A 26,606-nucleotide genomic window follows, 5' to 3' on the forward strand; every position below is an offset into this window, starting at 1 on the left:
CAATACAATTCACACAGCATGAGAGAAGTGTCATGTGTCAAATTTCTAGTCAAATGAATGGCACTTTAATGCACAAGGCTGATAAGGTCAGTTCTACCAAATAGTCATCTTATTTGTTAGCTGCATAAGTGTGGCAAGTGAAAGAATTTTTTATATTTTTTTTTAAGACAAAAAAAAAATCCCTTCTGTGAATGATACTCTGAACACTCATGACTGCTCCTGAATCAAATGACACAACAATGATGTTCTAAAAGTAACTTCAACTGAAGTCATTATTTTATCTCTGTGATCTAAATATTAAAAAGAGGAACTCGACCCTTCAAAAGCTTTAGTGCCAAGGAAGCTGCCCTCTTAGACTCTGTAAGATCTTACCCTTGCCATGGGGCTGCATGTGTATGCTTTGTGATGGTGTGACAGTTCAGTTGACAACCGACATAAGCACATTGCAACCTTGACAGTTATCACCAGAGGCATTTTTAAAGACATCCACTGTAGGAATATATTAACACTACTGAAGTGTGTCCCCAGCAACTCTGACATTTACTCACCCCCCATACAGTGTGGTCAGTGCTGAGAGTTACAATTCTGTCTGTAGTACTCAGATTCACACTCCGGCTCCTCCATTCAGTAAACATCTTGTATTCTATTAAATGAATGCAGGGCACTCTGATTAGAAAAGGGTGAGATTGTGATGTTCATCAATCTCCCTCCTCGAATCGCAGAGAGTCCTGCATTAATTGAATAGATGTTTACTGAATGGAGAAGCCGGAGTGTGAGCGACTCTCTGATCCGAGCACTACAGCCAAGACAGTAAAGGCTCGCTCACACTTGCGGTCATCACTGAATTCCCTCTGTAAAGTGATCTGCAGATGACAGGCTTTCAGAGGGCAGTTGATAAGCGGCTGGGAGTTGATAGGCCTGATTTAAACCTAAAAAGCACTTGAACAGGTCATGTTTTTCAGTGGTACTACCTGCCCACTGCAAAAGGGATCATTTTTGCCGTAACCACAAAAGAAAGCATTGAACCATATGTGCAATCGGGAGTAACTGCATGTTGTCCTTAGGGTGGGTGGTGGAGGAGGTAAAACTGTGGCTCAATACCTGTCTTTCCCTGCTCCCATGTGAATGAGGCCTGGCTCTGAGTGGTAGACATCCATCACTGCGGCCTAGACACATGGCCCACCTTTAGACCCCTTTCACATTGGGTCATTTTGCAGGCGATGCAGCACTAAAAATAGCGCCTGCAAACCGACCTGAAAGAGCTGCCGGTGTCTCTCCAATGTGAAAGCCCAGAGGGCTGTCCCACTGGAGCGGTGCGCTAGCAAGACTGTAAAAAAAAAGTCCTGCTAGCAGCATTTTTGGACTGTGTACACCACTCCTGCCCGTTGAAATCAATGGGGCAGCCTGGCTATACCGCCGGCAAAGCACCTCTGCTGTGGTTTTTAACCCTTTAGCAGCTGTTAGCAGGGGGGGGGTAAAACCACCTAATATCAGCCAAATTGCGACGCAAAGCCAACGGTAAAGCGCTGCTAAAAATAGCAGCACTTTCCCATTGACGCACCTCCCGCCCCAGTGTGAAAGGGGCCTAAGTGTGGACATATTACAGCATTAATGGAAGTATTACAGAACATATGTCACAAATAAACCTTTGTTCAGAGTTCTTCCTTAAGATCATATGATATAATGAGGTGAGTGCGGTAAGCAGGTATAGAATGTACACAGGGTCACATATGGAGCTTAGTAGGAATGTGAGGGTCCTGCACAGGAGTCCATTAGTGTATACAGTCAGTCCTGGATACACAGCACTGGGGTCCAGTCATGGGAGGTTATGGCTCCCCACACACTACAGGTGATGAACACCGATAACAGAGACCCTGTTACATTGCCAGCCCTCCTCCCTTCCCCCGCTCACCGGTCCCCGCTGGGTGCTGACACTGGTCGCCATGGCTCTCGGGCGGCTCCTGCCTGCACTCTGCTCTCTTCTCTTTTCTCTCACACACACTTCCTGCACCGTCTGACACTCAGTCAGCTGACCCGGTGAGCACTGCGCAGGCGCACCCCACAGCCAACCACTATCGGCGAAAACTTTATCAGTACGAACAAGAGGCGTCCACTGCTGACCCCTAGCGGCGCACAGCTCCGTCCATTGCACTACAAGGGATTTCCAGACGTTCGGAATGACGTAGCAGTGTGCGGGAAATGCCGTCATGTATGTGCGGGGGAACGCCTCATCCTAAGGACAGGGTGGAGGATGTGACAAATAAGAGTTTTATTGTATAGAAACCTAACATGTTATTGGCAGCTCAAGAGTCATTTGTAATGCTTGTAAAGCTGAAGTTTAAGGTAATAGAAGGTTATAACTATTTTTAGGTATTTTTGCAATCTTTGGCTAACAGGGGAGATTTCCATTTACTTCCTGTCTAATAACCAAAACAGGAAGTTAGAGGAAACCAGGGAACCCCTGGTTATCACATGACCTAGCATCCGCTTTGGAAGCTTTCTCCTCATTTTCTGTTCTGGCAACAACCCAAAGTGTTGAATTATTAGAGGGTGAATCTAGGTAATAAGTTTACCCTTTAACTGCTTGCCAACAGTATATATGTATATATGTATATATATATATATATATATATATATATATATATATATATATAGGCTCTCCTGTGCAAATCCACATACCTGTATGTCATGCTGCACTTCCAGCTCTGGGACAATCACAGTGGGAGCGAATCAGTGGGTCCGGCAGACTCAATGTCTGCTGGTTATAGTGATGGGGCAGATGTGCAGGGGCTTACAGTGGTGGGGCAGATGAGAAACGGGGTACATTGGTGGGGGAAATGAGAAAGGGGGTACATTGGTGGGGCAGATGAGCAGGGTGGTACAAGTGTGGGGCAGATGAGCAGGGTGGTACAGGGGTGGGCAGATGTACAGAAGGTTACAGTGGTGGGGCAGATGAGAAAGGGGGTACATTGGTTGGGCAGATGAAAAAGGAGGTACATTGGTGGGGCAGATGAGAAAGGGAGTACATTAATGGGGTAAATGAGAAAGGGGGTACATTGGTAGGGCAGATGAGCAGGGGGTTACAGTGGTGGGGCAGATGAGCAGGTGGTTACGGTGGTGGGGCAGATGAAAAAGGGGGTACATTGGTGGGGCAGATGACAAAGGGGTACATTAATAGGGGAAATGAGAAAGGGGGTACATTGATAGGGCAGATGAGCAGGGGGTTACAGTGGTGGGGCAGATGAGCAGGGGGTTACAGTGGTGGGGCAGATGAGCAGGGGGACAGTGATCTGAGGTGTGAAGGTACATAAATTGGGGCTGATCTGAGGCGTGAGAGTCCTGAATGTTAATTTCTCACTACTGTACTAAAGTAGTTTACAGCATTTACTTTATAAAAAATCCTTTCCGTGATGGAGAATGTGAAGTTGACATTTTTTTGTTATAAAATCAGCACGTTCAGTTTCTGTGAAAACATTTTTCAGCACACTGTGCTCAAAAGGTTGCCTACCCCTGGTTTAGGAGATATTTACTATATATGCTGCTGCCGACGTCATCGGCACATGTTCACTGAATGAACGGCCCTCTCGTGCCGTTTCTTCACAGCTTCTCAGATTAGGCAACCCGTCAAAACTAACGGAAATGAGGTTGCGTCACAGCCATCTTGGTACACCCCGCACTCAGCCGCAGTAAGCCTACAGTCTGAAGTCGCCAAGCACACATCTTTTTACACCCACCAAAGTCTTGCTTTTCACACTTAGTTTTACCACTAAACTGAGCTTATATCGTGAAATACAATATTTAGAAGTATGTGACACTGTTTTAATGTGTGAGACGTGTGAGTTCAGCGGGCTTGCCGCTGCTTTTAAAATTAAACATCGAAACAGTGTCACAGATTTCTAAATACTGTATTTCACTAAATAAGCTCAGTTTAGTGGTAAAAATAAGTGTGCAATGCAAGACTTTGGTGGGTGTAAAGAGATGTCTGCTTGGCGACTTCAGACTGCGGCTGAGTGTGGGTTGAACCAAGATGGCCTTGATGGAATGTCACTACCATTACGAAATCTGACGGGTCGTCCAAATCTGACAGAACACCGGCGCCGATTCAGGGCATCGTTTGAAGGTAAGTATTTCATAATGAGCTAGTATGTGATGCATACTAGCTCATTATGCCTTTGTCTTGCAGGTTTTTTGAGATTTTTTTTTGGAGGTTTACAACCTCTTTAACCTCTTCCCGACCGCCTCACGACAATATATATGTCAGCAGAAGTGCATGTACAGGCAAAATCACGTACCTGTATGTTGCCCATTAAGAGGCGGTGGGGGCGCGCCCTCCGGAAGCTCCATGAGTCCGGTCGTGGGTACCGCGGACTCGATCACCACAGGGATACCTGTGATCGCCTCACGGAGAGGAAGAACGGGGAGATGCTAAAGTAAACAAGCATTTCCCTGTCCTGCCTAGCAACAGTGACACTGATCTCCCTGTGATTGGAGCAGAGATCAGCGATCTGTAAAACACAGCCACGCCCCCCACAGTTAGCAACACGCCCCTAGGACACACTTAACCCCTACACTGCCACCCAGTGGTTAACCCCTTCACTGCCAGTGTCATTTACACAGGAATCAGTGCATTTGTATAGCACTGATTGCTGTATAAATGACAATGGTCCCAAAAATGTCCGATGTGTCCGCCATAATGTCGCAGTCAAAAATGCCATAAAACTAACTATCCCCTATTTTGTAAACCCTATAACTTTTGCGCAAACCAATCACTTATTGTGATTTTTTTTTTACCAAAAATATGTAGAAGAATACGTATCGGCCTAAACTGAGGAAAAAAAATGTTTTTTTGTATATTTTTTGGGGGATATTTATTATAGCAAAAAGTAAAAAAATAATGATTTTTTTTCAAAATTGTCGCTCTTTTTTTGTTTATAGCGCAAAAAAAAACCCGCAGGGGTGATCAAATACCACCATAAGAAAGCTCTATATGTGGAGAAAAAAAAAGGACGTCAATTTTGTTTGGGAGCCACGTCTCATGACCGTGCAATTGTCAGTTAAAGCGACACAGTGCCGAATCGCAAAAAGTGCTCTGGTCAGGAAGGGGGTAAATTCTTCTGGGGCTGAAGTGGTTAATTGCCCCTGATGTTATCCCCTTCCCTGCCAGTGTCATTAGTATAATGACAGTGCATATTGTTAGCACTGATCACTGCACTAGTGTCTGATTTGTCTGCCGCAATGTCACTGTTGGAATCAGACAGGAATTATTATTATACATCTACACCGCTGTTTGTACAGCCGAACTCAGCCATGTTGATGTTTGCATGACACATGTTTAGAATGTGTAGAGGAATGTGGCAGAATCTGCATATCAAAGGAGTTACCTTCAGCCCAAATGGTGCACACAAGCTTCAAAGAGATTGATGACAAAGACGGCCCAGGGCACATCAGATGGGACTGGCCACAAAGCCAAATATGGCAGAACAGTCAGTAATATTAGGAGGGCTGTCATGTGAACACTGATTGGTCCAAACCAAATGGGACTGGCAGTAGGGTGTGGTATGGCTGAGGTATGTTTGACAAAAAGGGTTGTGACCTGAGCTCTCTCTCTGTCCCTCTGTATTCCATCAGGAGACCCAGTCATGAGGTGTGGCTGCGAAGGTCGGATAAGTATGGCTTAGATTGCACTGTGATTGTATGCTATGTATATTATTGTAACTTTTATTGATACTTGATGCACATTTTCCTTATTTCCTTGGGAAATAAATGAGATTTAATTGACCTTAAACGTGTATTGATTTCATAGCCAAGGGTGATAGCATTGTGATAGTAACAATAACATGTGCTTGGCTTATTGATTGATAGCTAAACTATAGGGACTAAACAAAGGAATACATAACTGATAATAATAAGAATAGAGGGTATTGATCAGTTACTTCAGTCACAGTCCCGATAGAAATCGTTGATCGCCGCCATCACTAGTAAAAAATAAATAAATCAATGAAAATCCCATAAATATATCCCATAGTTTGTAGACGCTATAACTTTTGCACAAACAAATCAATATATGCTTATTGGATTTTTTTTTACCAACAATATGTAACAGAATACATATTGGCCTGAATTGATGAAGAAATTTGTTTTTTAAAATGTTTTTATTGGGTATGTTTTATAGCAAAACTCATATAGGATATCCACCCTAAAACATAAATTACAAATGAGCAACCGCTTAAGCAATCTGTGACACTAGATGCAAGATATTGTGACAAATATATGAAGCAACGCTAAAAAATTTAACTCAATATTGTGAAAACACAAAAATGAATCAATATAATGACATCAAACTTATTAAGTGAAAAAAGTGTATATTAAAAAAAAAAAAAAAAAAAACACCAAATATGTAAATAAGTGTCCATAACAGCTCTTTCACAAGGGCTAGAAGGGAAAAATATATGTGAAACAAAAAAGTCCAAAGGAAACAAATCCTCCACCTTTAATTTGCTCCACCAGTGTCTCCGCAATCACAATTCGTTGTGCTTCCACTACCAGGTGAAACCAAGTATTAAAGCCTCTTACCGAATCCTGCGGACCATCATATAGTATGGTCAAATGCGTGTGCTACATCTCCTTATTTAAGGGAAATTCGAAAGTGCCAAACGTGATCCAGTCAGGGTTGGTGCATCAGCAGGATGAAAAATAACCCATAAAAATGTAACCCATAAAAAAAACATTTATTTAAAAAACAACAAGTGAAACTTGCAAAGGGAATCACATTACGCAAATCCTTGGGCAACAGATTTTAAAAAACGTGCATGTAGCAATAAAAACAGATACTGTTGCTCTCCCAATAAGCAACAGGCTGTGTGGCTGCCCTGGACTCTCCCGCTGGTCAGCAAGCGTGCGCGATGACAAAGCATTGTGGGCTTTTTTTTTTATGGATGGGTTGGTTGTACTTTTCTGCAGAGATTCCAACCAATTGAATACAGGCATACCCCACTTTTAAGTACACAATGGGGTTTATTTACTAAAGCTGGAAAGTGCAAAATCAGGCTCACTTCTGCATAGAAACCAATGAGCTTCTAACCTCAGCTTGTTCAATTAAGCTTTTGTAAAAAAAACCTGGAAGCTCATTGGTTTCTATGCAGTAGTGAGCCTGATTTTGCACTTTTCTAGCTTTAGTAAATAAACCCCATTGTGTACTTAAAAGGGGGGTATGCCTGTATACCTCTTCATAATACGGAGTAACTTCGTTACCTATCTTAAACCAGATTGAAGTTCTGTTTTACCCCCACTTATTGTATTTTTTTTTTATTTATGGAGTGTTTTCCTTTTGTTCTGTGTCAAAATGTGAAAAAAAACAATTCTTGTAAAAAATATTTTTTTTTAGTTTTGGTTAGAGTGGAAAGGTATTAGAACACCTGTCAGTTTTTTTTTGTTTTTTTTGCTGTCTGTGCCCCCCATTGGGAAATTCACCCTCTCTATTTGTCATGTTTCCCGTTATCCTGAAAGTGAAAGTAAAAAATAAATAAAAATTTGAGCTGTACCTAGAACAATAATAGAGAGGTAATCTTGCAATGGGCACATTATATCTGGTGAGACCCCAAGATTCCATCACTTTTAAGGGGTTTCCTCTCATTTCCTGTTTTGGTTATTGGACAGGAAGTGAAGGGAAATCTCCTCAATGGGACACAGATGGCAAAAACAAACCAGACAGGGGTATAAACCTCCCTTACTCTATCCAAAAAGAAAGTTTTTCCTTTAGTTCTACTTGAAGGGAAGGCTGGCAAAAAATAACACCTGTTGATCCTTGCTCCACCCCTTCCTGTTAGGGCACAACACTTTGTCTCTGTCTCCCAACTGTGATTCTGCATTGCCTCTCTGTAATATGGCTTCAGATAGTGACTACAAGTGTCTCTTTTTTTAACCCAACACAGGCATAGTACACAGTTATCACCACTAGGAAACCTGCACTGAGAAATGTCATGCAGCCGTGATGGAGTGAATGTAAATGAGAAGTCACTGCAAAGAGGCCTCAGAAGACAGCACCACTGAGATGAAACAAAGGATGAAAAATAAGGTGAAAACAGTATTTTGTTCAACCAAAAAACACTGGACATACTACACAAAACATCATCAGTTCTGTCCCTCTGCCACAACCTTGATCTTGAACCTTGACCTTCCTACTTGCCAGCAAGTCTTCACTCTGAAAATGAAGATGGGAGTTTCTGTGTACATACAGTTCTAGTGGCTGCTGCTGTCAAAAAAAGGGAATCCAGGTGGCAAATCGATAGAAAGAAAATATTGTTATTTTTCTATCTACTCCACTTTATTCATCTGCAGATCAAAGGGATGAGCTCCCATCTGTGTCAGTTAAATCGGAACTAAACCCATCAATTTAACGGTTTTAAAAGAACAGTTAACCGTCACATTTGCTTGTGCTTTTAACCAAACTGTCAAACCATCAAATGGCTGGAGTCATAACTGATCATATGTGCAGAATCATAGAAGTTGGAGATTAAACAGAGGCTAAGATGGCAGATTCCTTGGCTGAAAATGGTAGGAGGGTTTAGTTCTGCTTTAAAGCTGTAAGGCTACTTTCACACTGAGGCGCTATAGCGCTAAAAATAGCGCCTGTAAAGGACCTCTCCTGTCACTCCAGTGTGAAAGCTCGAGAGCTTTCAGCTTCACACTGGAGCGGTGTGCTTGCAGGACAAAAGTCCTGCAAGCAGCATCTTTGAGGTGCTTTAGGATCGTATACACCACTCCTACAGCACCACTGTCCATTAAAATCAATGGGCAAGCTTTTAACCCTTTATTCAGCTGCTAGCGGTTAAAATCGTCCACTAGCGGCCGAAAAGCGCCTCTAAAATGACGGTAAATCGACGCTAAGACTATGCCCCCGTGCCTCAGTGTGAAAGGGCCTTAATAAACCCAAAACCAAAAATGTAATATATAGCAGCTTACCAATCATTGGATGTGGTGGCTGCACTAGTTTTCTATTTTTTAGGCTTTTTCTCTTCTGTTTCACCTTGTGATCTGGCCAGTAACACTCATTCCTCTGGATGAATGAGCACAGGGATCACCTTTAGACAGCAGCATTGTCAGTCTGGGATGAGGGGAGTGTTAGCCCTTGTACACACGGCCGGAGAATCTTTCGGAATGAGTCTTATCGGACCGTGTCGTCAGATAATCCGACTGTGTGTGGTATGCATCGGACTGATTCCGTCCGAATCTCCGTCCGAACCAATTTTCCAAGATGTTGGAAATATTTCCCGACCAACTGGGCCGGACGGACCTAATCCGATCATGTGTAGAGCATTTTGATCGGATCAAGTGCCACGCATGCTCACATCAAATTCCTACATCAAAGCTATTGGCTACTAGCCTGAATGTAGTCCCATCGTAACGAAATTACGTCATCACGTTCTGAAAGATCGGATTTTTCGCCAACTTGGTCCAACCGTGTGTATGCAACAGTTTCGGACACAATCTGTCGGACTAAATCCGATGGGCAAAATCCGACGGATTTGGTTGGCAAAATCTCCGACCGTGTGTACGTGGGCTTAGATATACTAGCTCAAACTGCAGTTACAGCAACAATTATGTTCCTTTTGGAATAAAGGTTTTACATAAATAAAAGCTGATCATTGTAAGCACCCCTGCTAGCGTTAAATGGTTTGCCTCATCCTGTAACTGATACATTCTGCTGGAGCTTCTTCTTTTCAAAAACAGGTTTACTGGCTCACCAGATAAAAAAGAAAAACAAATGCACCCACCACATCTAAGAATTTAGACTTTAATACCATTTTAAAACAACCTGACAAAAAAAATAAAGGTGCATTTTTTTAATAATAAAATGTGTCTATTTAACCCTTTATTGACCCTTAGTTTGCTCTAATCTGCCCTATCTAGCTCCTTCTTTTTACCTTAAGGTGTTTTATGTGCTTAATGGGCAGTGGTGCTTCCTAATTTCCAGCCTAGGTCAGACTCCGCTGCCTCATGGGATTGCTACATGCTAGGAATCCCAACAGGCTTTTGGTGCATGCACACAAACACCACCGGCAATTACAGTGCCCGCCCACTGTAAATGGCACCATTCTTGTACATGCGCAGTAAAGCCATTGTGTGTGTGCAGATGAGCTGCCAGTCTCTCCCAGGTGCCAAATACCTGTCAGAAACTGTATTGCATCTGTGCACATGCCAAACCTTGCAAGATGATGACACAGAAGAGGGACAGGAGAGGAAACAAATGCTGAAGTTCTGCTTTAACCGCTTCCTGCCTGGCCAATGTACAGTAGTTAAAATGCCAAAAGAAAAAAAAATCCCTGATCAAACCTCAAGGCTCCCACCAGTGATATTGTCCTTGATCACCACCACACCAGTTACAGTATCCCTGATCACCGCCACACCAATGCAGTGTTGCCTCTGCCTGCTGCCTATACTAACCCTGGCCTGTTTATTGACCACATTTTTGTACGCTGCCTGAACCGATCCTTTGTCTGTTTACTGACTGTGTCTGTCTGTGGCTTAAAGCGGAGTTCCACCCAAAAGTGGAAGCTCCGCTTATCTTCCTCCTCCCCCCCCTGCGTTGCCACATTTGGCACATTTCAGGGGGGAGTGGGTACCTGTTTTTGACAGGTATCCATCCCCACTTCCAAGAGATCTCACCGCGGCGAAGTTCGATCCTCCTTCCCCCGCCGCCAGGCCTTTCAGAAAGCATGACCGGGGGCTCTTGCACACATGCGCAGGAGTGACGTCATTGCGGCTCCAGCCAGTCACAGAGCCGGAGTCCACAAACCCAAAAGGAAGAGGGGTGAAGATGGAAGCTGTCTCCAGCAATGACATCACATCGCTGGAAGGCTTCGTTTTTAAGTAAGTAGCAGAATGTGTTTTGGGGTGTAATTCTTAGTATCTCCATGCCGCATGTTAGAAACATCTTATTAATTGAATGTAAAAAAATATATTTTCATATTCTTTTCAGCATTTTCCAAAAATGTGTGGAGAAAAACCGGAGTTAGACTTACCGGTAACTCTTTTTCTAGGAGTCTTCCAGGACAGCCTTTGAGATATAGGGCTCCTCCCTCTGGGACAGGAAACACGTCAAGCCAATTAAATAAAAGGTGTGGTCCTCCAGGCCCTCCTCAGTTTTACTCCAAGAACCGCCGGGAGGCTCTGAAAGACATAACACACTAACAATCACGTTAATACACATCCTCACCACTTAGTCCAATTTAAACAACTTTGGGTGGGAAGCCAGGCTGTCCTGGAAGACTCCTAGAAAAAGAGTTACCGGTAAGTCTAACTCCGGTTTTCTCATATCGTCTTCCAGGACAGCCTTTGAGATGATAAGCAAGGAGCTCACCTTGTCAGGGCGGGATCACTGCCTGGAGGACCTTACGTCCAAAAGTCTGCTCCTTATCAGACCATAAATCCAGACGGTAATGTCTTGCGAACGTTGAGTAGCTGGACCACGTTGCTGCTTTGCAGATCTCCTCCAGAGAGGCTCCAGCCCTCTCTGCCCATGATGCAGAAACCGCCCTTGTAGAGTGTGCCTTAACTAAGGGTGCCTGCTTCCCCTCTAACTCATAGACTTTAACTATCACCATTCGTATCCACCTGGCGATAGACGCTTTGGACGCCTTGCAGCCCTTGCGGGTGCCCGAAAAATTAACAAAAAGTGAGTCTGACTTCCTGAAGACCCTAGTGGCTTCTAAAAAAATTAATAGACTTCTCCTGACGTCTAACAAACTTAAAGATCTCGCCTCGTCCTCGTCTGAGGTTGAGAAAAAAGTTGGCAAAATAATATCCTGTGTCCTATGAAAAGTGGACACCACTTTAGGAAGAAAACTAGGGTCAGTCTTAAGTACTACCCTGTCCTCTAAGATTAGCAGAAATGGCTCTCTGACCGAGAGCGCCTGCAGATCACTGACCCTTCTAGCTGACGTGATCGCTATCAAAAACACAGTCTTTAGTACCATCCACTTAAGTGATGCTCCCTCTAATGGTTCAAATGGATCTTGGGTCAAAGCCCTAAGAACCAAGGCCAAATCCCAAGTAGGACAGGACTTCATTTTCACAGGCCTGGATCTAGATAGAGCCTTGAAGAAGTTCCTGACAAATGGATTCTGCTGAAGGGAGGACTGAAGGAAAACGCTTAAGGCCGCCACCTGTACCTTTAGAGTGCTGACAGATAGGCCCAGCTCTACCCCTGCTTGTAGAAAGTCCAGGACTGCCGGGACCCCGGGGCTTGCAATTCCCCGTTCTCGCAACCAGGAATTAAACCTCTTACCTACCTTGGCGTAAATTGCCCTAGTAACTGGTTTACGGCATTCTAACAAGGTCTTAATCACTCTTTCTGAGAAACCTTGTGACCTTAAGATTTGTTCCTCAGATACCAGGCCGCAAGCTTGAGCCTCTCTATCTGAGGGCACAGGATCGGCCCCTGGGAAAGTAAGTCCTTCCTGACTGGCAGAAACAGCGGAGGATGGACGGCCAATTTCTTTATGCTGGCAAACCAGGGTCTCCTTGGCCAAAAAGGAACTACTAAAATGAGGTCCGTAGTCTCCGAGCGGAACTTCTGCAGGACCTCCGCCACCATCCTTACGGGAGGAAAGGCATAACACAGGCCGAACAGCCATGGATTGGCAAGGGCGTCTATCCCCCTGGCCCGATCCTGTGGGTGAACCGAAAAAAATTGCGTCACCTTCCTGTTGCCTTCTGTTGCAAATAGGTCTATTTCTGGCCTTCCCCAGCATGACACAATCTCCTCGAACACTTCCTTGTTGAGGGACCACTCGTCCTGACCTATCTTCTGGCGACTGAGAAAGTCGGCCAGTAAATTCTGCGTTCCCTTTAGGTGAATGGCTGATATTGAGGACAAGTTCTTCTCTGCCCAGCAGAAGATTCTGTCCGCAATTACCTGGAGTGCAGGGCAGGGCTTCTGGTTCCCCCTTGCTTGTTCAGGTAGGCTACTGCTGCTACATTGTCTGAGCGAACCTGCAGATCCCTGCCATGTAACTGGGACTGGAAGGTTTCTATAGCCTTCCAAACTGCCAGAAGTTCCTTCTGGTTTGAGGAACGACCTGTCTCTAGGTCCGACCAGGAACCCTGGGCTAAGGTTCCCTCTAGGTGGGCACCCCAACCTAGTGCACTGGCATCGGTCGTGACCACCACCGTAGCTTGTGGGGACCAGGGAAGACCCCTGTCTAGGTTGACCTGGGCCCGCCACCACCAAAGAGACCTCCTGACTGCCGAAGATAGGGGCATAACCTGATCCAGGCTCTCCTGCCTGCCATCCCAATAACGGAGCATGAGTCTCTGTAAAGGACGCTGATGATGCCTTGCCCAGGCCACCGCTGGAAAGCATGATGTCATCAACCCCAGGACTCTCATAACCTCCCTGACCTGGGCTTCCCGACCAGATTGAAGCTGGGCTACTGCCTGCTCTAGCTTGCAGATCTTCTCCTCCGGAAGAAATACCCTCATTTCCAACGAAGAAATCCTGTATCCTAAATACAGGACCTCCTGTGAGGGGGTCAGCTGGGATTTTTCCTGGTTTATCAGCCACCCCAGTGAGCGCAGGAAAACCAAGGCCTCCTGTATGTCCCTCTGCAGTTGTTGGGCCGACTGGGCTATGAACAGTAGATCGTCCAGATATGGGATCACTGTTATAGCCGTGAGGGGAGAGCTCGAAACTGGAGGTGTAACACACCAGTGTTCAACCTCACCTGAGAAACCTCTGAGATTCCAGATGAATCGGGATATGCAAATATGCATCCCTGAGATCCACTGTGGCCATGTGACAGCCCTGAAACAGGAACTTGGTTACCGAGAAGATTGACTCCATCCGGAACCGTTTGTATTTTATAAATCTGTTCAGGGGGCGGAGATTCAGTATTAACCTGAAATTCCCCGAAGGTTTCTTTACCACGAATACGTGGGAGTAAACCCCCAAGCCTCGCTGCTCCTGAGGCACCTGCACCATTACTTCTTGGTCTACCAGATCCCCCAGAAGAAGAGCCAAAGCCTCTGCTTTCTCTTGGTCCCTTGGTAACCTTGTTACTTGAAAATTTGGGAGGGGAACTGAACCAAACTCCAACCTGTAGCCGTTCCTTATTACATCTCGAATGAACGGACTTTCGGTTGAAGCTTCCCACTGTGGGAGGAACTTCCCCAGTCTTCCTCCCACCGGGACGCAGGAGTCACTGGGTTTTAGGGGAGGGTTGAGGAGGATTGAATAAGATTCCTCCTCTGCCTCTTCCCTTGTGACCTGTCCAATGCTTTTTGGGGCGAACCTCCCTTTCCTGCAGGTTCTGCTGCCTGGGGCCTCGAAAAAGGCGCTTCCCTTCAGGTCTCTTTTTCCTTTCTGGGAAAGCTTTCTTCCTATCCTGCGTGCGCTCTAACGCCTCTTGCAGGCCGGGCCCGAACAAATGATCCCCCGAAAAGGGTAATCCACATAACTTCAATTTTGAAGCTGTGTCTCCTGACCAGGTTTTAAGCCAAACGGCCCTTCTGGCAGCGTTCACTAGTGCTGCAGATCTAGCAGCCATTTTGACTGATTCTGAAGAGGCATCAGCTAAAAAGCCCACAGCCTTGAACAGTAGCGGAAAGGACTTCAACAGCTGTTGCCTAGAAGTGCCTAGAAGGTCCCTGAGTGAACCCATATCATCAAAGGCCAAATCTGTCTTCTTAGAGACTTTAGCCAAGGGAGCATCTAATTTGGGAACCTTGTTCCAGGGATGCACCGCATCCGACTCAAAAGGGAACCTCCTTCTAAGGCTACCTGAAAAAAATGGCCTTTTTTCCGGTTGTTCCCACTCCAGCAGAATCGCCTCCACTAGCGACTTATGGACGGGGAATACCCTGTCTTTCATTACACTAGACCCTTGATACATCATGTCGTGTTTTAAAAGCTGGACCTGTTCTTCCCTGATCTCCAAAGTGTCATATATAGCCTTGAGGAGGTCACCCACATCATCCAAAGACAGCTTGTATCTGGCTGATCTAATGGCCTCTTCCTCCCCCTCAGATTCAGAAGTAGACTCTGTCCTAGAGGAGGCTAATGACCTGGGTAACCTCTCCCTATCCACCTCCTACTCCTGACTTGGTTCGGATAAGGAAGGCATACTCACGGCCCTGGGTAAAGGGACAGAGGGGCCCTGCATCCTATCCATCATGTTTTTGAAAGATTGGAAGGTGGATGCAATCTCATCCTTTACAGATGTTAAAACATTGTGACAAGCTGCCACCGAGTCCTCTTTCACCAGGCTACTGACACAATCCGGGCAAAGCGGCTTCCCCCAACCGGTGCCTAACTTAGCCCCACACACAGCACATTTCCTTCTGGGCAAAGGTATCTGGGCTCTGTCCTGTTTAACCTAAAAACAAAGACAAACAGGGTCCCATTAAAATACCACCCCTGACCACACCACTGTGCTTCTAGGGTCTGTCTAGGAAGTGCCCCCCTTCACCAGCAGGTTCTCCACCCCGGGAAGGTACTACGGGTCAGAGTGACCCCCCACCCCCCAGTGTAAGTCCTGGTCTGCCCTCACCAAGCTTACCTGAGAGGTACTGGAGCCTGTTGAACCGGAGTCCACCTGCACAACTGCACTCTCCATTGTTCCTGTGTCTCACTCAGTCTCTCTGAGCCTTCACACCGCTCCAGGCAACCCTGTAGTCACACCGCCACGCCCAAAGGACTGGAACAGGTCCTGCGGCGCCCCCTGATGACGCGAATCCGGCGGAAGTGCGTCTCTCCCACTTCCGTACGCCAGAACGCAAAGTCTCCGCCCCGACGCCGTGCGTTCCTTACGAACGCACCGCTCACAGTACCCGGACGCCGGTCGGTGGAATGAACGTCTCCCGCCGCCATCCGACCGACAGGTACTAGCGGTTAGCGCTCCGAGGGGGAGATTGCCGCGCATCGGGGTCCCGTTCTCTCTGAACGTTTTAAATGGCAGCGGGGACTGAAAGCTACCCTCTCCTCCCTGCGTACGGACCGAGGGGTGCTAAGGGTCAGGTCCATCAAGGTGCTCTCCCCAGGCAAAACCCCTGAGAAGGAGCTCCCCTTACCAGTTCCAAACGTGCTCCTTCCCGTCTGGCAGGAAACACAAAAACTGAGGAGGGCCTGGAGGACCACACCTTTTATTTAATTGGCTTGACGTGTTTCCTGTCCCAGAGGGAGGAGCCCTATATCTCAAAGGCTGTCCTGGAAGACGATATGAGAAAATGATATTTTCCAAAGACTCAATATGCCTTTCTGAAAATACCTTGGGGTGTTTGATTTACAAAATGTGGTCATTTTGTGGGTGTTTCCACTGTCTTGGTGCTCCAGAACCTCCTCAAATGTGATAGGCAGGAAATTAAATGTGTAATTGATGCTCCTTAAAAGCTCAAAGATGCTCCTTGGATTTTTGAGCCCCTTTTTGCATTCAGGCTGTGAAAAAGTCTCACACCTGATATTCCCATACTCAGGAGGCATATCAGCATGTAATTCTAAGTATGCTTATGCTGTGTGTGATAAATAGCTTGTTAAAATGGCAACTTTGTGAAGAGAAGAGTGTTATTAACAGTGTAAATTTGTTGTCCCCTCAAAATAACTCAACACACAGCCAATAAGCCGCTGACAACAAAAGTGAGTACACCCCTAAGTAAAAATGTCTAAATTGGGCCCAATTAGCCATTTCCCTCCCTGGTGTTATGTGACTCGTTAGTGTTACAAGGTCTCAGGTGTAAATGGGAAGCAAGTGTATTAAAGAGGAAGTAAACCCTGATGAGTTTACTTCCTCTTTCATTCCCTGCAAAGGTAAAGCATAATGGACTACTATGCATCGCATAGTAGCCCATTATGTGTCACTTACCTGGCACAGGAGCCAGCGAAGTCACCGCTGTCCCCTGTAGTCCGCCGCATCCATCTTCTTGGTGGGTCTCGCAGCTCCGCCGCTGTCATTCGGCGAAGCCGCGATGATGTCACTCCCGCGCATGTGTGCAAGAGCCACCGGTCATGCTTTCTGAATGGCCTGGCGGTGGGGGAAGGAGGATCGAACTTCACCGCGGTGCCCGCGTAGACAGCGGTGCCCGTCTTCGGGCAAATATCTCCTAAACCGTATAGGTTTGGGAGATATTTCTTGGACCTACAGGTAAGCCTTAATCTAGGCTTACCTGTAGGTCAAAGTGGTTTGTAAGGGTTTACAACCACTTTAAACTTGGTATTGTCGCTCTCACTCTCTCATACTGGTCACTGGAAGTTCAACATTGCACCTCATGGCAAAGAACTCTAAGGATCTGAAAAAAAGAATTGTTGCTCTACATAAAGATAGCCTAGGCTATAAGAAGATTGCCAAGACCCTGAAACTGAGCTGCAGCACGGTAGCCACGACCATACAGCGGTTTAACTGGACAGGTTCCACTCAGAACAAGCCTCACCACGGTCGACCAAGGAAGTGCACATGCTCAGGGTCATAGCCAGAGGTTGTCTTTTAGAAATAGCCGAATGAGTGCTGCCAGTAGTGATGGACGAACTTCCGACGGGACGTTTCACGAACGCGGATGATAGTTCGCGAACCGTAACGTTCGCGGCGGGCCCCATTGACTTCAATGGGAGGCGAACTTTGCAAACCTACAGGTCAAATTTGCAGCCACAAAATAATTACTAGCTGTGCACACATAGTCCCACCACATGGCCAATGACATAACACATGTATGAGGTGAATCTGGGATCGACAACTACAAGCATTCTTTTTTTATATGGGAAATTGTTGTGACAATTCAGGACTGTGGAGCGCATGAAGGCAATGGAGGAGAGGGAAGGTCAGGGTAGGCAAAGAAGAGGATGCAGGAGATGATCACCAGCAGCGTGACATACAGCAATGACACCTGCACCGTGATAGAGTGATCTGACACCAGCACCGTGATAGAGAGCACTGACATCAGCAGCGTGACATAAAGCACTGACACCAGCACCGTGATAGAGAGCACTGACACCAGCACCGTGATAGAGAGCACTGACACCAGTACCGTGATAGAGAGCACTGACATCAGCAGCGTGACATGAAGCACTGACACCAGCACCGTGATATACAGCACTGACACCACCACCGTGATAGAGAGCACTGACATCAGCAACGTGACATACAGCAATGACACCTGCACCGTGATAGAGTGATCTGACACCAGCACCGTGATAGAGAGCACTGACATCAGCAGCGTGACATAAAGCACTGACACCAGCACTGTGATAGAGTGATCTGACACCAGCACCGTGATAGAGAGCACTGACATCAGCAGCGTGACATAAAGCACTGACACCAGCACCGTGATATACAGCACTGACACCAGCACCGTGATATACAGCACTGACACCAGCACCGTGATAGAGAGCACTGACATCATCAGCGTGACATAAAGCACTCACAGCACAGGGAGGGTGGAAGCCCCTCATAATAAGCAGCCCCAGGAGGAAGTCAGCACAGCACAGGGAGGGTGGAAGCCCCTCATAATAAGCAGCCCCAGGAGGAAGTCAGCACAGCACAGGGATGGTGGGAGCCCCTCATAATAAGCAGCCCCAGGAGGAAGTCAGCACAGTGATGGTGGGAGCCCCTCATAATGAGCATAGCACAGGGATGGTGGGAGCCCCTCATAATAAGCAGCCCCAGGAGGAAGTCAAGTATGTGCAAGTATTTTATACGTGTATTACACAACTATATACTGCACACCAAATAGTACACCTATACCAAACCTTAAGGACCTTTGTGGAACTAGTAGCTAGGGATTAGCAGACTGTACCTCACTCCCTATACTGATAAAGGACTGCTGCAGCAGAAGGGCAGCAGTCAGCAGTAGTGCACCTCAACCCTATATATTGTGGACCTATACCAGTCCTTAAGGAATAGCAGACTGTACCTCACTTAACCCTATGTACTGTAGTACCCTATACCTTACCAGTCCTTATAAGGACCTTTGTGGAACTAGTAGGTTGTGAATGATTAGCAGACTGTACCTCAGTCCCTATACTGATAAAGGACTGCTGCAGTATAGGACAGCATTCAGCAGTAGTGCACCTCAACCCTATATATTGTGGACCTATACCAGTCCTTAAGGAATAGCAGACTGTACATCACTCAACCCTATGTACTGTAGTACCCTATACCTTACCAGTCCTTATAATGACCTTTATGGAACTAGTAGGTTGTGAATGATTAGCAGACTGTACCTCAGTCCCTATACTCATAAAGGACTACTGCAGCAGAAGGGCAGCAGTCAAGTATAATATTCTTTCTATATTTGGAAGAAAGAATATTATACGTGTACAAGCCTATTACCATACCAGTCGTGAAAAGAACCTTTGTGGACCTAATAGTAACAGCTACTGACTAAACTGACTGTCCCTCACTGCCACACACAGCTTCCTGCCTGTCCCTATTTAAACTGACAAAACACAGGCTGCTGGAACAATAACTTGAATAGCACTCAAAACTATATCCTGTATTACTTTACCATACCAGTCCTGAAAAGGACTTTTGTGGACCTAATAGTAACAGCTGATGATTAAACTGACTGTCCCTGCTGCACACAGCGTCCTGTCCCTCTCTCTACACTGAAAAAAGACAGGCTGCTGCAACAATCACTAGCACAGCAGTGCCTCAAACCTATATCCTGAACTACACCTAACACCTATACCAGTCCTGAAAAGAACTTTTGTGGACCAAATAGCTAGCGATTTGGGTCACTGCAGTCTCTCCCTGCTCCACACAGCAACCTCTCCCTATAGTGACATACGAAAGAATGTAAAATGGCCGCCGGATCGGGTCTATTTATAAGTTAGGGGGAATATCCAAGTGTCCATGTACTGTAATGTCTCAATTGGCTGTCCTGTACCCCATGATGGATGTGTCATCATAGGTCAGAGTTCTTTTACACAGTAAACACGGAAGTCCGCGGGGCGAACGGCTGCAATAGTCCGCCGATCGGGCAGACAGCGAACAGCCGAAGTTCGCCGCGAAACGACCGCCGGGCGAACCGTTCGGCCATCCCTAGCTGCCAGTATTGCTGCAGAGGTTAAAGGGGTGGGGGGGTCAGCCTGTCAGTGCTCAGACCATACGCCGCACACTGCATCAAATTGGTCTACATGGCTGTCGTCCCAGAAGGAAGCCTCTTCTAAAGATGATGCACAAGAAAGCCTGCAAACAGTTTGCTGAAGACAAGCAGACTAAAGACATGGATTACCGGAACCATGTTCTGTGGTCTATTGAGACCAAGATAAACTTATTTGGTTCAGATGGTGTCAAGCGTGTGTGGCGGCAACCAGATGAGGAGTACAAAGACAAGTGTTTCTTGCCTACAGTCAAGCATGGTGGTGGGAGTGTTTTGGTTTGGGGCTGCATAAGTGCTGCTGGCACTGGGGAGCTACAGTTCATTGAGGAAAATCATGAATGCCAACATGTACTGTGACATACTGAAGCAGAGCATGATCCCCTCCCTTCGGAGACTGGGCCACTGGGCAGTATTCCAACATGATAACAACCCCAAACACACCTCCAAGTTAACCACTGCCTTGCTAAAGAAGCTGAGGGCAAAGGTAATGGACTGGCCAAGCATGTCTCCAGACCTAAACCCTATTGAGCATCTGTGGGGCATCCTCAAACGGAAGGTGGAGGAGCGCAAAGTCTCTAACATCCACCAGCTTTGTGATATCATCATGGAGGAGTGGAAGAGGACTCCAATGGCAACCTGTGAAGCTCTGGTGAACTCCATGCCCAAGAGAGTTAGGGCAGTGCTTGAAATTAATGGTGGCCACACAAAATATTGACGCTTTGGGCCAATTTTCACTTAGGGGTGTACTCACTTTTGTTGCCAGCGGTTTAGACATGGCTGTGTATTGAGTTATTTTGAGGGTACAGAACATTTACACTGTTAGACAAGCTGTACACTCACTACTTTGTAGCAAAGTGTCATTTCTTCAGTGTTGTCACATGAAAATATATAATAAAATATTTACAAAAATGTGAGGGGGTGTACTCACATTTGTGAGATACTGTATATACCATCGTTTATAAACTCTAGAACTTTTTCACATAAATAATATACATTTGGGTTATTTTTACCAAAGAAAAGTAGCAGAATACACTTTGGCCTAAATGTATGAAGAAAGATTATTTATTTGCAAAATTTTATAACAGAAATTAATACAATTGTGTTTTTTTTTGTGTTTATATAGCACAAAATAAAAAACCCAGTGGTGATTAAATACTACCAAAAGAAAGCTCAATCTGTCACAAAAAGTGAAACGATTTTTATTTAGGTACAGTGTTGCACGATGAGTAATTGTCGTTCAAAGTGTGACAGCGCTGAAATCTGAAAATTTGACTGGGCAGGAAGGTGATAATTGTGTCCAATATTGAAGTGGTTAAACAATCACTGGTCACAAAAGAAAAACAAAACAATTTTTTTTTGTTTAATTTTGCTTTGTTATCGAAGGATTACATACATTATCATTTTTTGGGAGACAATGGGGTTGATTTACAAATGACAAGTTCAGTTGCACCAAAGCTTAACTACTTCCCACCTGGCCAATGTACATAAACGGCCGGGTGGGGGCTCTCTCCTTCTGAGTGGACGTTCAGGAACGTCCCTCAGAAGGAGGGGGATCGCGCACACTCATGCCTGCACAGCAGCACGATCCCGATGCGCTCGTGTCACCCGGACACGCCACATTTCCAATCGGCAGGGGGGCTCTGTGATTGGCCCTCATGATCACATGATGGCCGTGTCCAACCACAGCCCTTATGTGATGTAAACACAGAGCCGGTTGCTGATGACCAGCCGGCTGCAGCGATCCCCTCTCCTCTCCTCACCGTCAACTTCTGTGTGAGGAGAGGAGAGGGGATCGCTTTGACAGGTATCTCCACCCCCCCTCCCCCCTGAAAGGTGTCAATTGTGACACCGGAGGGGGGGGGGAGGGATCCGATCAGCGGAGGTTCCACTTTAGGGTGGAATCCCGCTTTAAGTAATAACAAAGTTAAAGAGGAGGGCCACCTTAAAAAAAAAATTTTATTAAATGTCAACAGCTACAAATACTGCAGCTGCTGACTTTTAATAAATGGACACTTAACTGTCCAGGGTGCCCGCAATCGCTCATCTCTCGGTTGCCCCAGCCGCCATCCTCTGTCAGGGAATCAGGAAGTGAAGCGGTGCGGCTTCACTGCCCGGTTCCCTACTGCGCATGCGCGAGCTCGCTGCGCGTCTTCACTGGTCCCCATTGTGTTCTGGGCTAGCTATTTCCGGGAAAGTGGGTGCAGATACCTGGATTATACAGGTATCTGCACCCCCCACCCCCCTGAAAGGTGCCAATTGTGGGGGGGGGGGGGGGGGAGGAATTCGATGAGTGAAAGTTCTATGCATGAAGGTAAAAAACCTTCTCTGTGCAGCAGCCCCCCTAATACTTACCTAAGCCCCATCGGAATCCAGCGATGTGCACAGAAGACTCGGCTCCCCTGGGGACTGTCCTTCCTCACTGTCAATCACAGCCAGTGAGAGAATGAGGAGAGAGAAGTGGCAGGGCCAAGCTGCGGCTCTGTGTATGAATGGATAATCCCATTGCTTTAATATTACTTTAATAAACTGGTCCATAGCAGAAAGGTAAAACTGATCAAGTCCATAGTGGGTGTACAGGCAGGGCCGGACTGGCCTACCAGGAAATTTCTTGGTAGGCTGCCTGCCCTGGGGCCGCCTAAAGCTGGGGCTGCAGCAGCTCCCAGGGCTGATCCAAGTGCCTCCTCTCCCTCCCTCTGCTTTTGTACTCTCACACTGCAGTATGTATCTCCTGCTGTCACGGAGCTGGGGTCTGAACTGTTTGGCGGCCGTCCACTCACTGTAACAACGGTCCTCCTCCTAGATTGTGATAGACAGAACACTGATTCAATTGAATTAGTGTTCCGTCTATCACGATCAAGGAGGCGAGGCTTTGTTACAGCGAGTGGACGGCCGCCGAACAGTTCATAGTTCAGACCCCAGCTCCATGGCACAGCAGGAGATACATACCGCTGTGTGTAATCAAGGCACTGGCAATGCTACAGATGAGTACAGATGAGGCTGCATTGTTGGCACAGTGAGGCTGCTTAGATGGGCACAGTGTTCCTGCTTAGATGGGCACAGTGAGGCTGCAGATGGGTACAGTGAGGTTGCTTCGATGGGCACAGTGAGGCTGCTTCGATGGGCACAGTGAGGCTGCTTCGATGGGAACTGCCAAGGCTGCAGATGGGCACAGTGAGGCTGCAGATGGGCACAGTGAGGCTGCAGATGGGCACAGTGAGGCTGCAGATGGGCACAGTGAGGCTGCTTAGATGGGCAAAGTGTTGCTGCGCAGATGGGCACAGTGTTGCTGCTTAGATGGGCACAGTGTTGCTGCTTAGATGGGCACAGTGTTGCTGCTTAGATGGGCACAGGGACCTTTGCGAGAGCATTGGAGGACACTCTTACTTCCAGAGCACTAGGATACCTGCCCTAGCAGCATTCAACAGTTGGACCAGCATGGATTGTTTAAATCTGTAATTCAGGAGATCAGAGGGAAGAAGCAGGTAACTGGCTGGATTTCTGCCCAAGTCAAAGTCAGTAAGCTTTTTAATGGTGGAATGCAAAAAGTTGTCCAGTTTCTTGCAAGTCCAAAAAATATGGAGCATGGTACCCTCCTCTTTAAAGTGCCAACCCATGTTTGAAGCTTCGGTAAAACTTTTCATAACACTGTGGGTATCTTATACCATCAAGTGAGTAATTTGTATCCAGATAACTCCCACGTCTTCTTCCCATTTTTGTATAAATGCAGGGACAAAAGATTTAGCCGGTCTGAGTAAGATCTTATAGGCGGTAGAGACTGTGGGCAGATGGACAATGCCCCATCATAAGGCCAGCCATAGATGGTGCAAATTTCTTTCCTGCAACCAAGGGGCAAAATGCATCTGGTTCAGCAGGGACCGGTCAAAATTTGACCCATGTATGGGCAGGCTGATTGTACATAAGTCGATCCATCAACCAACTTGTGTACAACCAGCCTGTTGGGTTTTGCCTGAGCAATCAGTGCAGCCAGCTATACAATGATCATTGCAGAATATCATAACATAGCCGGAAGGAAAACAAATTGTGGATGGGGAATCGGCCCAATTTTTTTTTTTCGTTTAAATCATGAATGGCCTGCCTTATTCTTCTTGCTGCAGCAGGATACACCAACCCCCCCCCCCCCCCCCCCCTTTATTCCCTTTAATGTGTAGGATAATCAGAAAATCCAACAAAAGAAGAGTGAGCCTCTTTACAAATGGACACAGAAGGTAGAGCTGGAAATTCAGAAATGGAGAACCCACCGTAAGCAATTATTTACCCAAAACTGTAGCAGTTTTGGCTGAACTGATCTTGCCTATTCTTTTTGCAGATCCCTATCTCCGAATATTTCATTCTGGGTTATCAGGGTATACAATAAGCATAATAAGCATACCTAGCCTTCTTTCAGCGTTCTGTCTAATCTCTGTGGCAGTAATATCCTAGCGTTTATTTTGTTTTGTGACTAGCCTGTGCACAACAGATGGCACACAAATTAAAAATAGATAATATGGAAGAATTTCTGATTTCATTATTTCTTTAGACAGCAAATAGCTTTCTGCTGTCACTTGCATTCATTTAAAAGAGTTTCTGTCTGTACAATTTCATCAGGTATACCAACATTCTTTTTTATATACAGAATTCTAATTTTAAACTGAAATTGCATTTCCAAGAATCTGCAGGCAAAGTTTGCTTATATTTGTATAAGAATTGCTGTTTGCCATGTTTCTGTATTTTGCAGCGAAAACAGAATAATGGAGGTGAAAGAGGGGGGTTGGTAGGCCTTACCTTGAGAGCTGGATGGGATTTTTGTGGGTTTAAACTGCTCAACAGAGATCCACAGAGGTTGGTGAGGAACTTCAAATGCACCACAATTTACTGTATTTATGGGCATATAACACGCACAGGCGTATAACATGCACCTTCATTTTAGGAGGGAAGCTTCAGGAAAAAAAAAAAAAAAAAAAAAACTTACATTTTAAATAAAGAACTTTGAAGCAAAATAAGGGTCAGTGCCCATCAATGCAGCCTCATCATTGCCCATCTGCAGCCTCACAATTGCCCATCAATGCAGCTTGATCAATGCCCATCTACAGCCTCACAATTGCCCATCAATGCAGCTTGATCAATGCCCATCTACAGCCTCACATTTGCCCATCATTGCAGCTTGATCAATGCCCATATGCAGCCTCACCATTGCCATGAATGCAGTCTGATTAATGCTCATCTGCATTGGGGGGCAGGACAAGCGCCGTCAGATTACATACAGCGAGAATCTCCTGCTTACTCGGCGACCTCTTTAATACAAAGTTCTATGATAGACAGAACACTGGCCCAATGCTGGCCCAAGAGATGGGACTTCTCATTACAGAGGACGCTGAGTAAACAGGAGATTCTCGCTGTATGTAATCTGACAGCGCTTGTCCTTCCCCTCACACCGTTCCCTCCTAGGCAGCCCAAATTAGAGTATCGGCGTATAACACGCACACACTAAGTGCATGTTATACACCAATAAATACAGTAATTAAAGTGTTACTAAACCCACAACAGTAAAATCAGTCTGCATATGCTGGGATGCATGCTTGTGTCACGATCAGGGGTCAGGCTCGAAGACCAATTGCTATAGCAGTTGCAGGATTACCACTAACCAGCAGGATAGGAACACAGGCCATCACCCTGGCAGAATACACAGGCTCACCTGAGGTGCGGAGTCTAAGTACTAACCGGTTTTCACCAGAGCTCCAGATGGTAGAGATGGATTTAGCTGCGTGTTAGTACCAGGTCGCGGTCCTCAGGATCGCCCCACCAGGAGGTGAGCAAGCCGGGGTTCAGTAGCGGATGAGCAGGTAAGGATCAAACAGAAGCGTGGTCAGTAAGCAAGCCAAAAGGTCGGTAACAAGTTGTTGCAGATTGAGAACAGGCAGAAGCGTAGTCGTGGAACAAGCCAAGGGTCGATAATGAGCAGTAGTAAATATAAGCGGCAGCAGAGAAGACAGGAGCGAGATACAGGCTGGAGATGGCACAATATTCTGGCAAGGAGGAAGTGCAGAGACATGGCTTATATCAGGAAGTTCATGGGAGGAGCAAAGAGTTCAAGGTTCAGCTGAAATCAAGGTACAAGGCAGGGTAGTCAAAAGGATCTGACAAGGAACTGTCAAGGAACTGTCAAGGAACTGTCCAGGAACTGTCCAGCACCTCAGATAGCTCAGAGAGAAGATTCATTGCCAGACACAGCCGAGGTCCCAGGTTCAAGTCCAGGTCCTGACAGCTTGTTATACTCACTGTGGAACCTAAGGGGTTAATCCTACACATTGTGTAAAAAGGCTGTTTGATCCTCCCCTTCTTCCACTGTACCCAAGCCATCTGCTGATAGTACAGAGCCTTGGGATACTCTGCACATGTTAGTTGTGTATTGCTAGAGAGTATTTTTTTTTCTTGGTAGGGTGCATGTGATCAGCACAGGGCCAATCAGCACTATCCACACAGAGGGTCAGGATCCAGCAGCCTCTTACGACAGTCAGAGC

The 26,606-nt window shown here is 46.2% G+C and overlaps 1 protein-coding gene across 2 annotated transcripts in view; it reads right to left on the reverse strand.

The window, feature by feature from the left end:
- Positions 1–2,046, reverse strand: part of TOLLIP (toll interacting protein) — a 108,403-nt gene extending 106,357 nt beyond the window's left edge. For both annotated transcript variants that reach the window (XM_077460463.1, XM_077460453.1), the window contains exon 1: positions 1,913–2,046. In XM_077460463.1, coding sequence (XP_077316589.1) covers positions 1,913–1,945 — 33 coding nt within the window. In that variant the 5' untranslated portion in view covers positions 1,946–2,046. The remainder of the gene's footprint in view (positions 1–1,912) is intronic.
- Between the last annotated feature and the right edge of the window lie 24,560 nt (positions 2,047–26,606).

The sequence above is a fragment of the Lithobates pipiens genome, unplaced genomic scaffold (assembly GCF_037356315.1).
Source record: "Lithobates pipiens isolate NorthernLeopardFrog02 unplaced genomic scaffold, aLitPip1_a1.2 Scaffold_10, whole genome shotgun sequence".
Classification (NCBI taxonomy): Eukaryota; Metazoa; Chordata; class Amphibia; order Anura; family Ranidae; genus Lithobates; species Lithobates pipiens.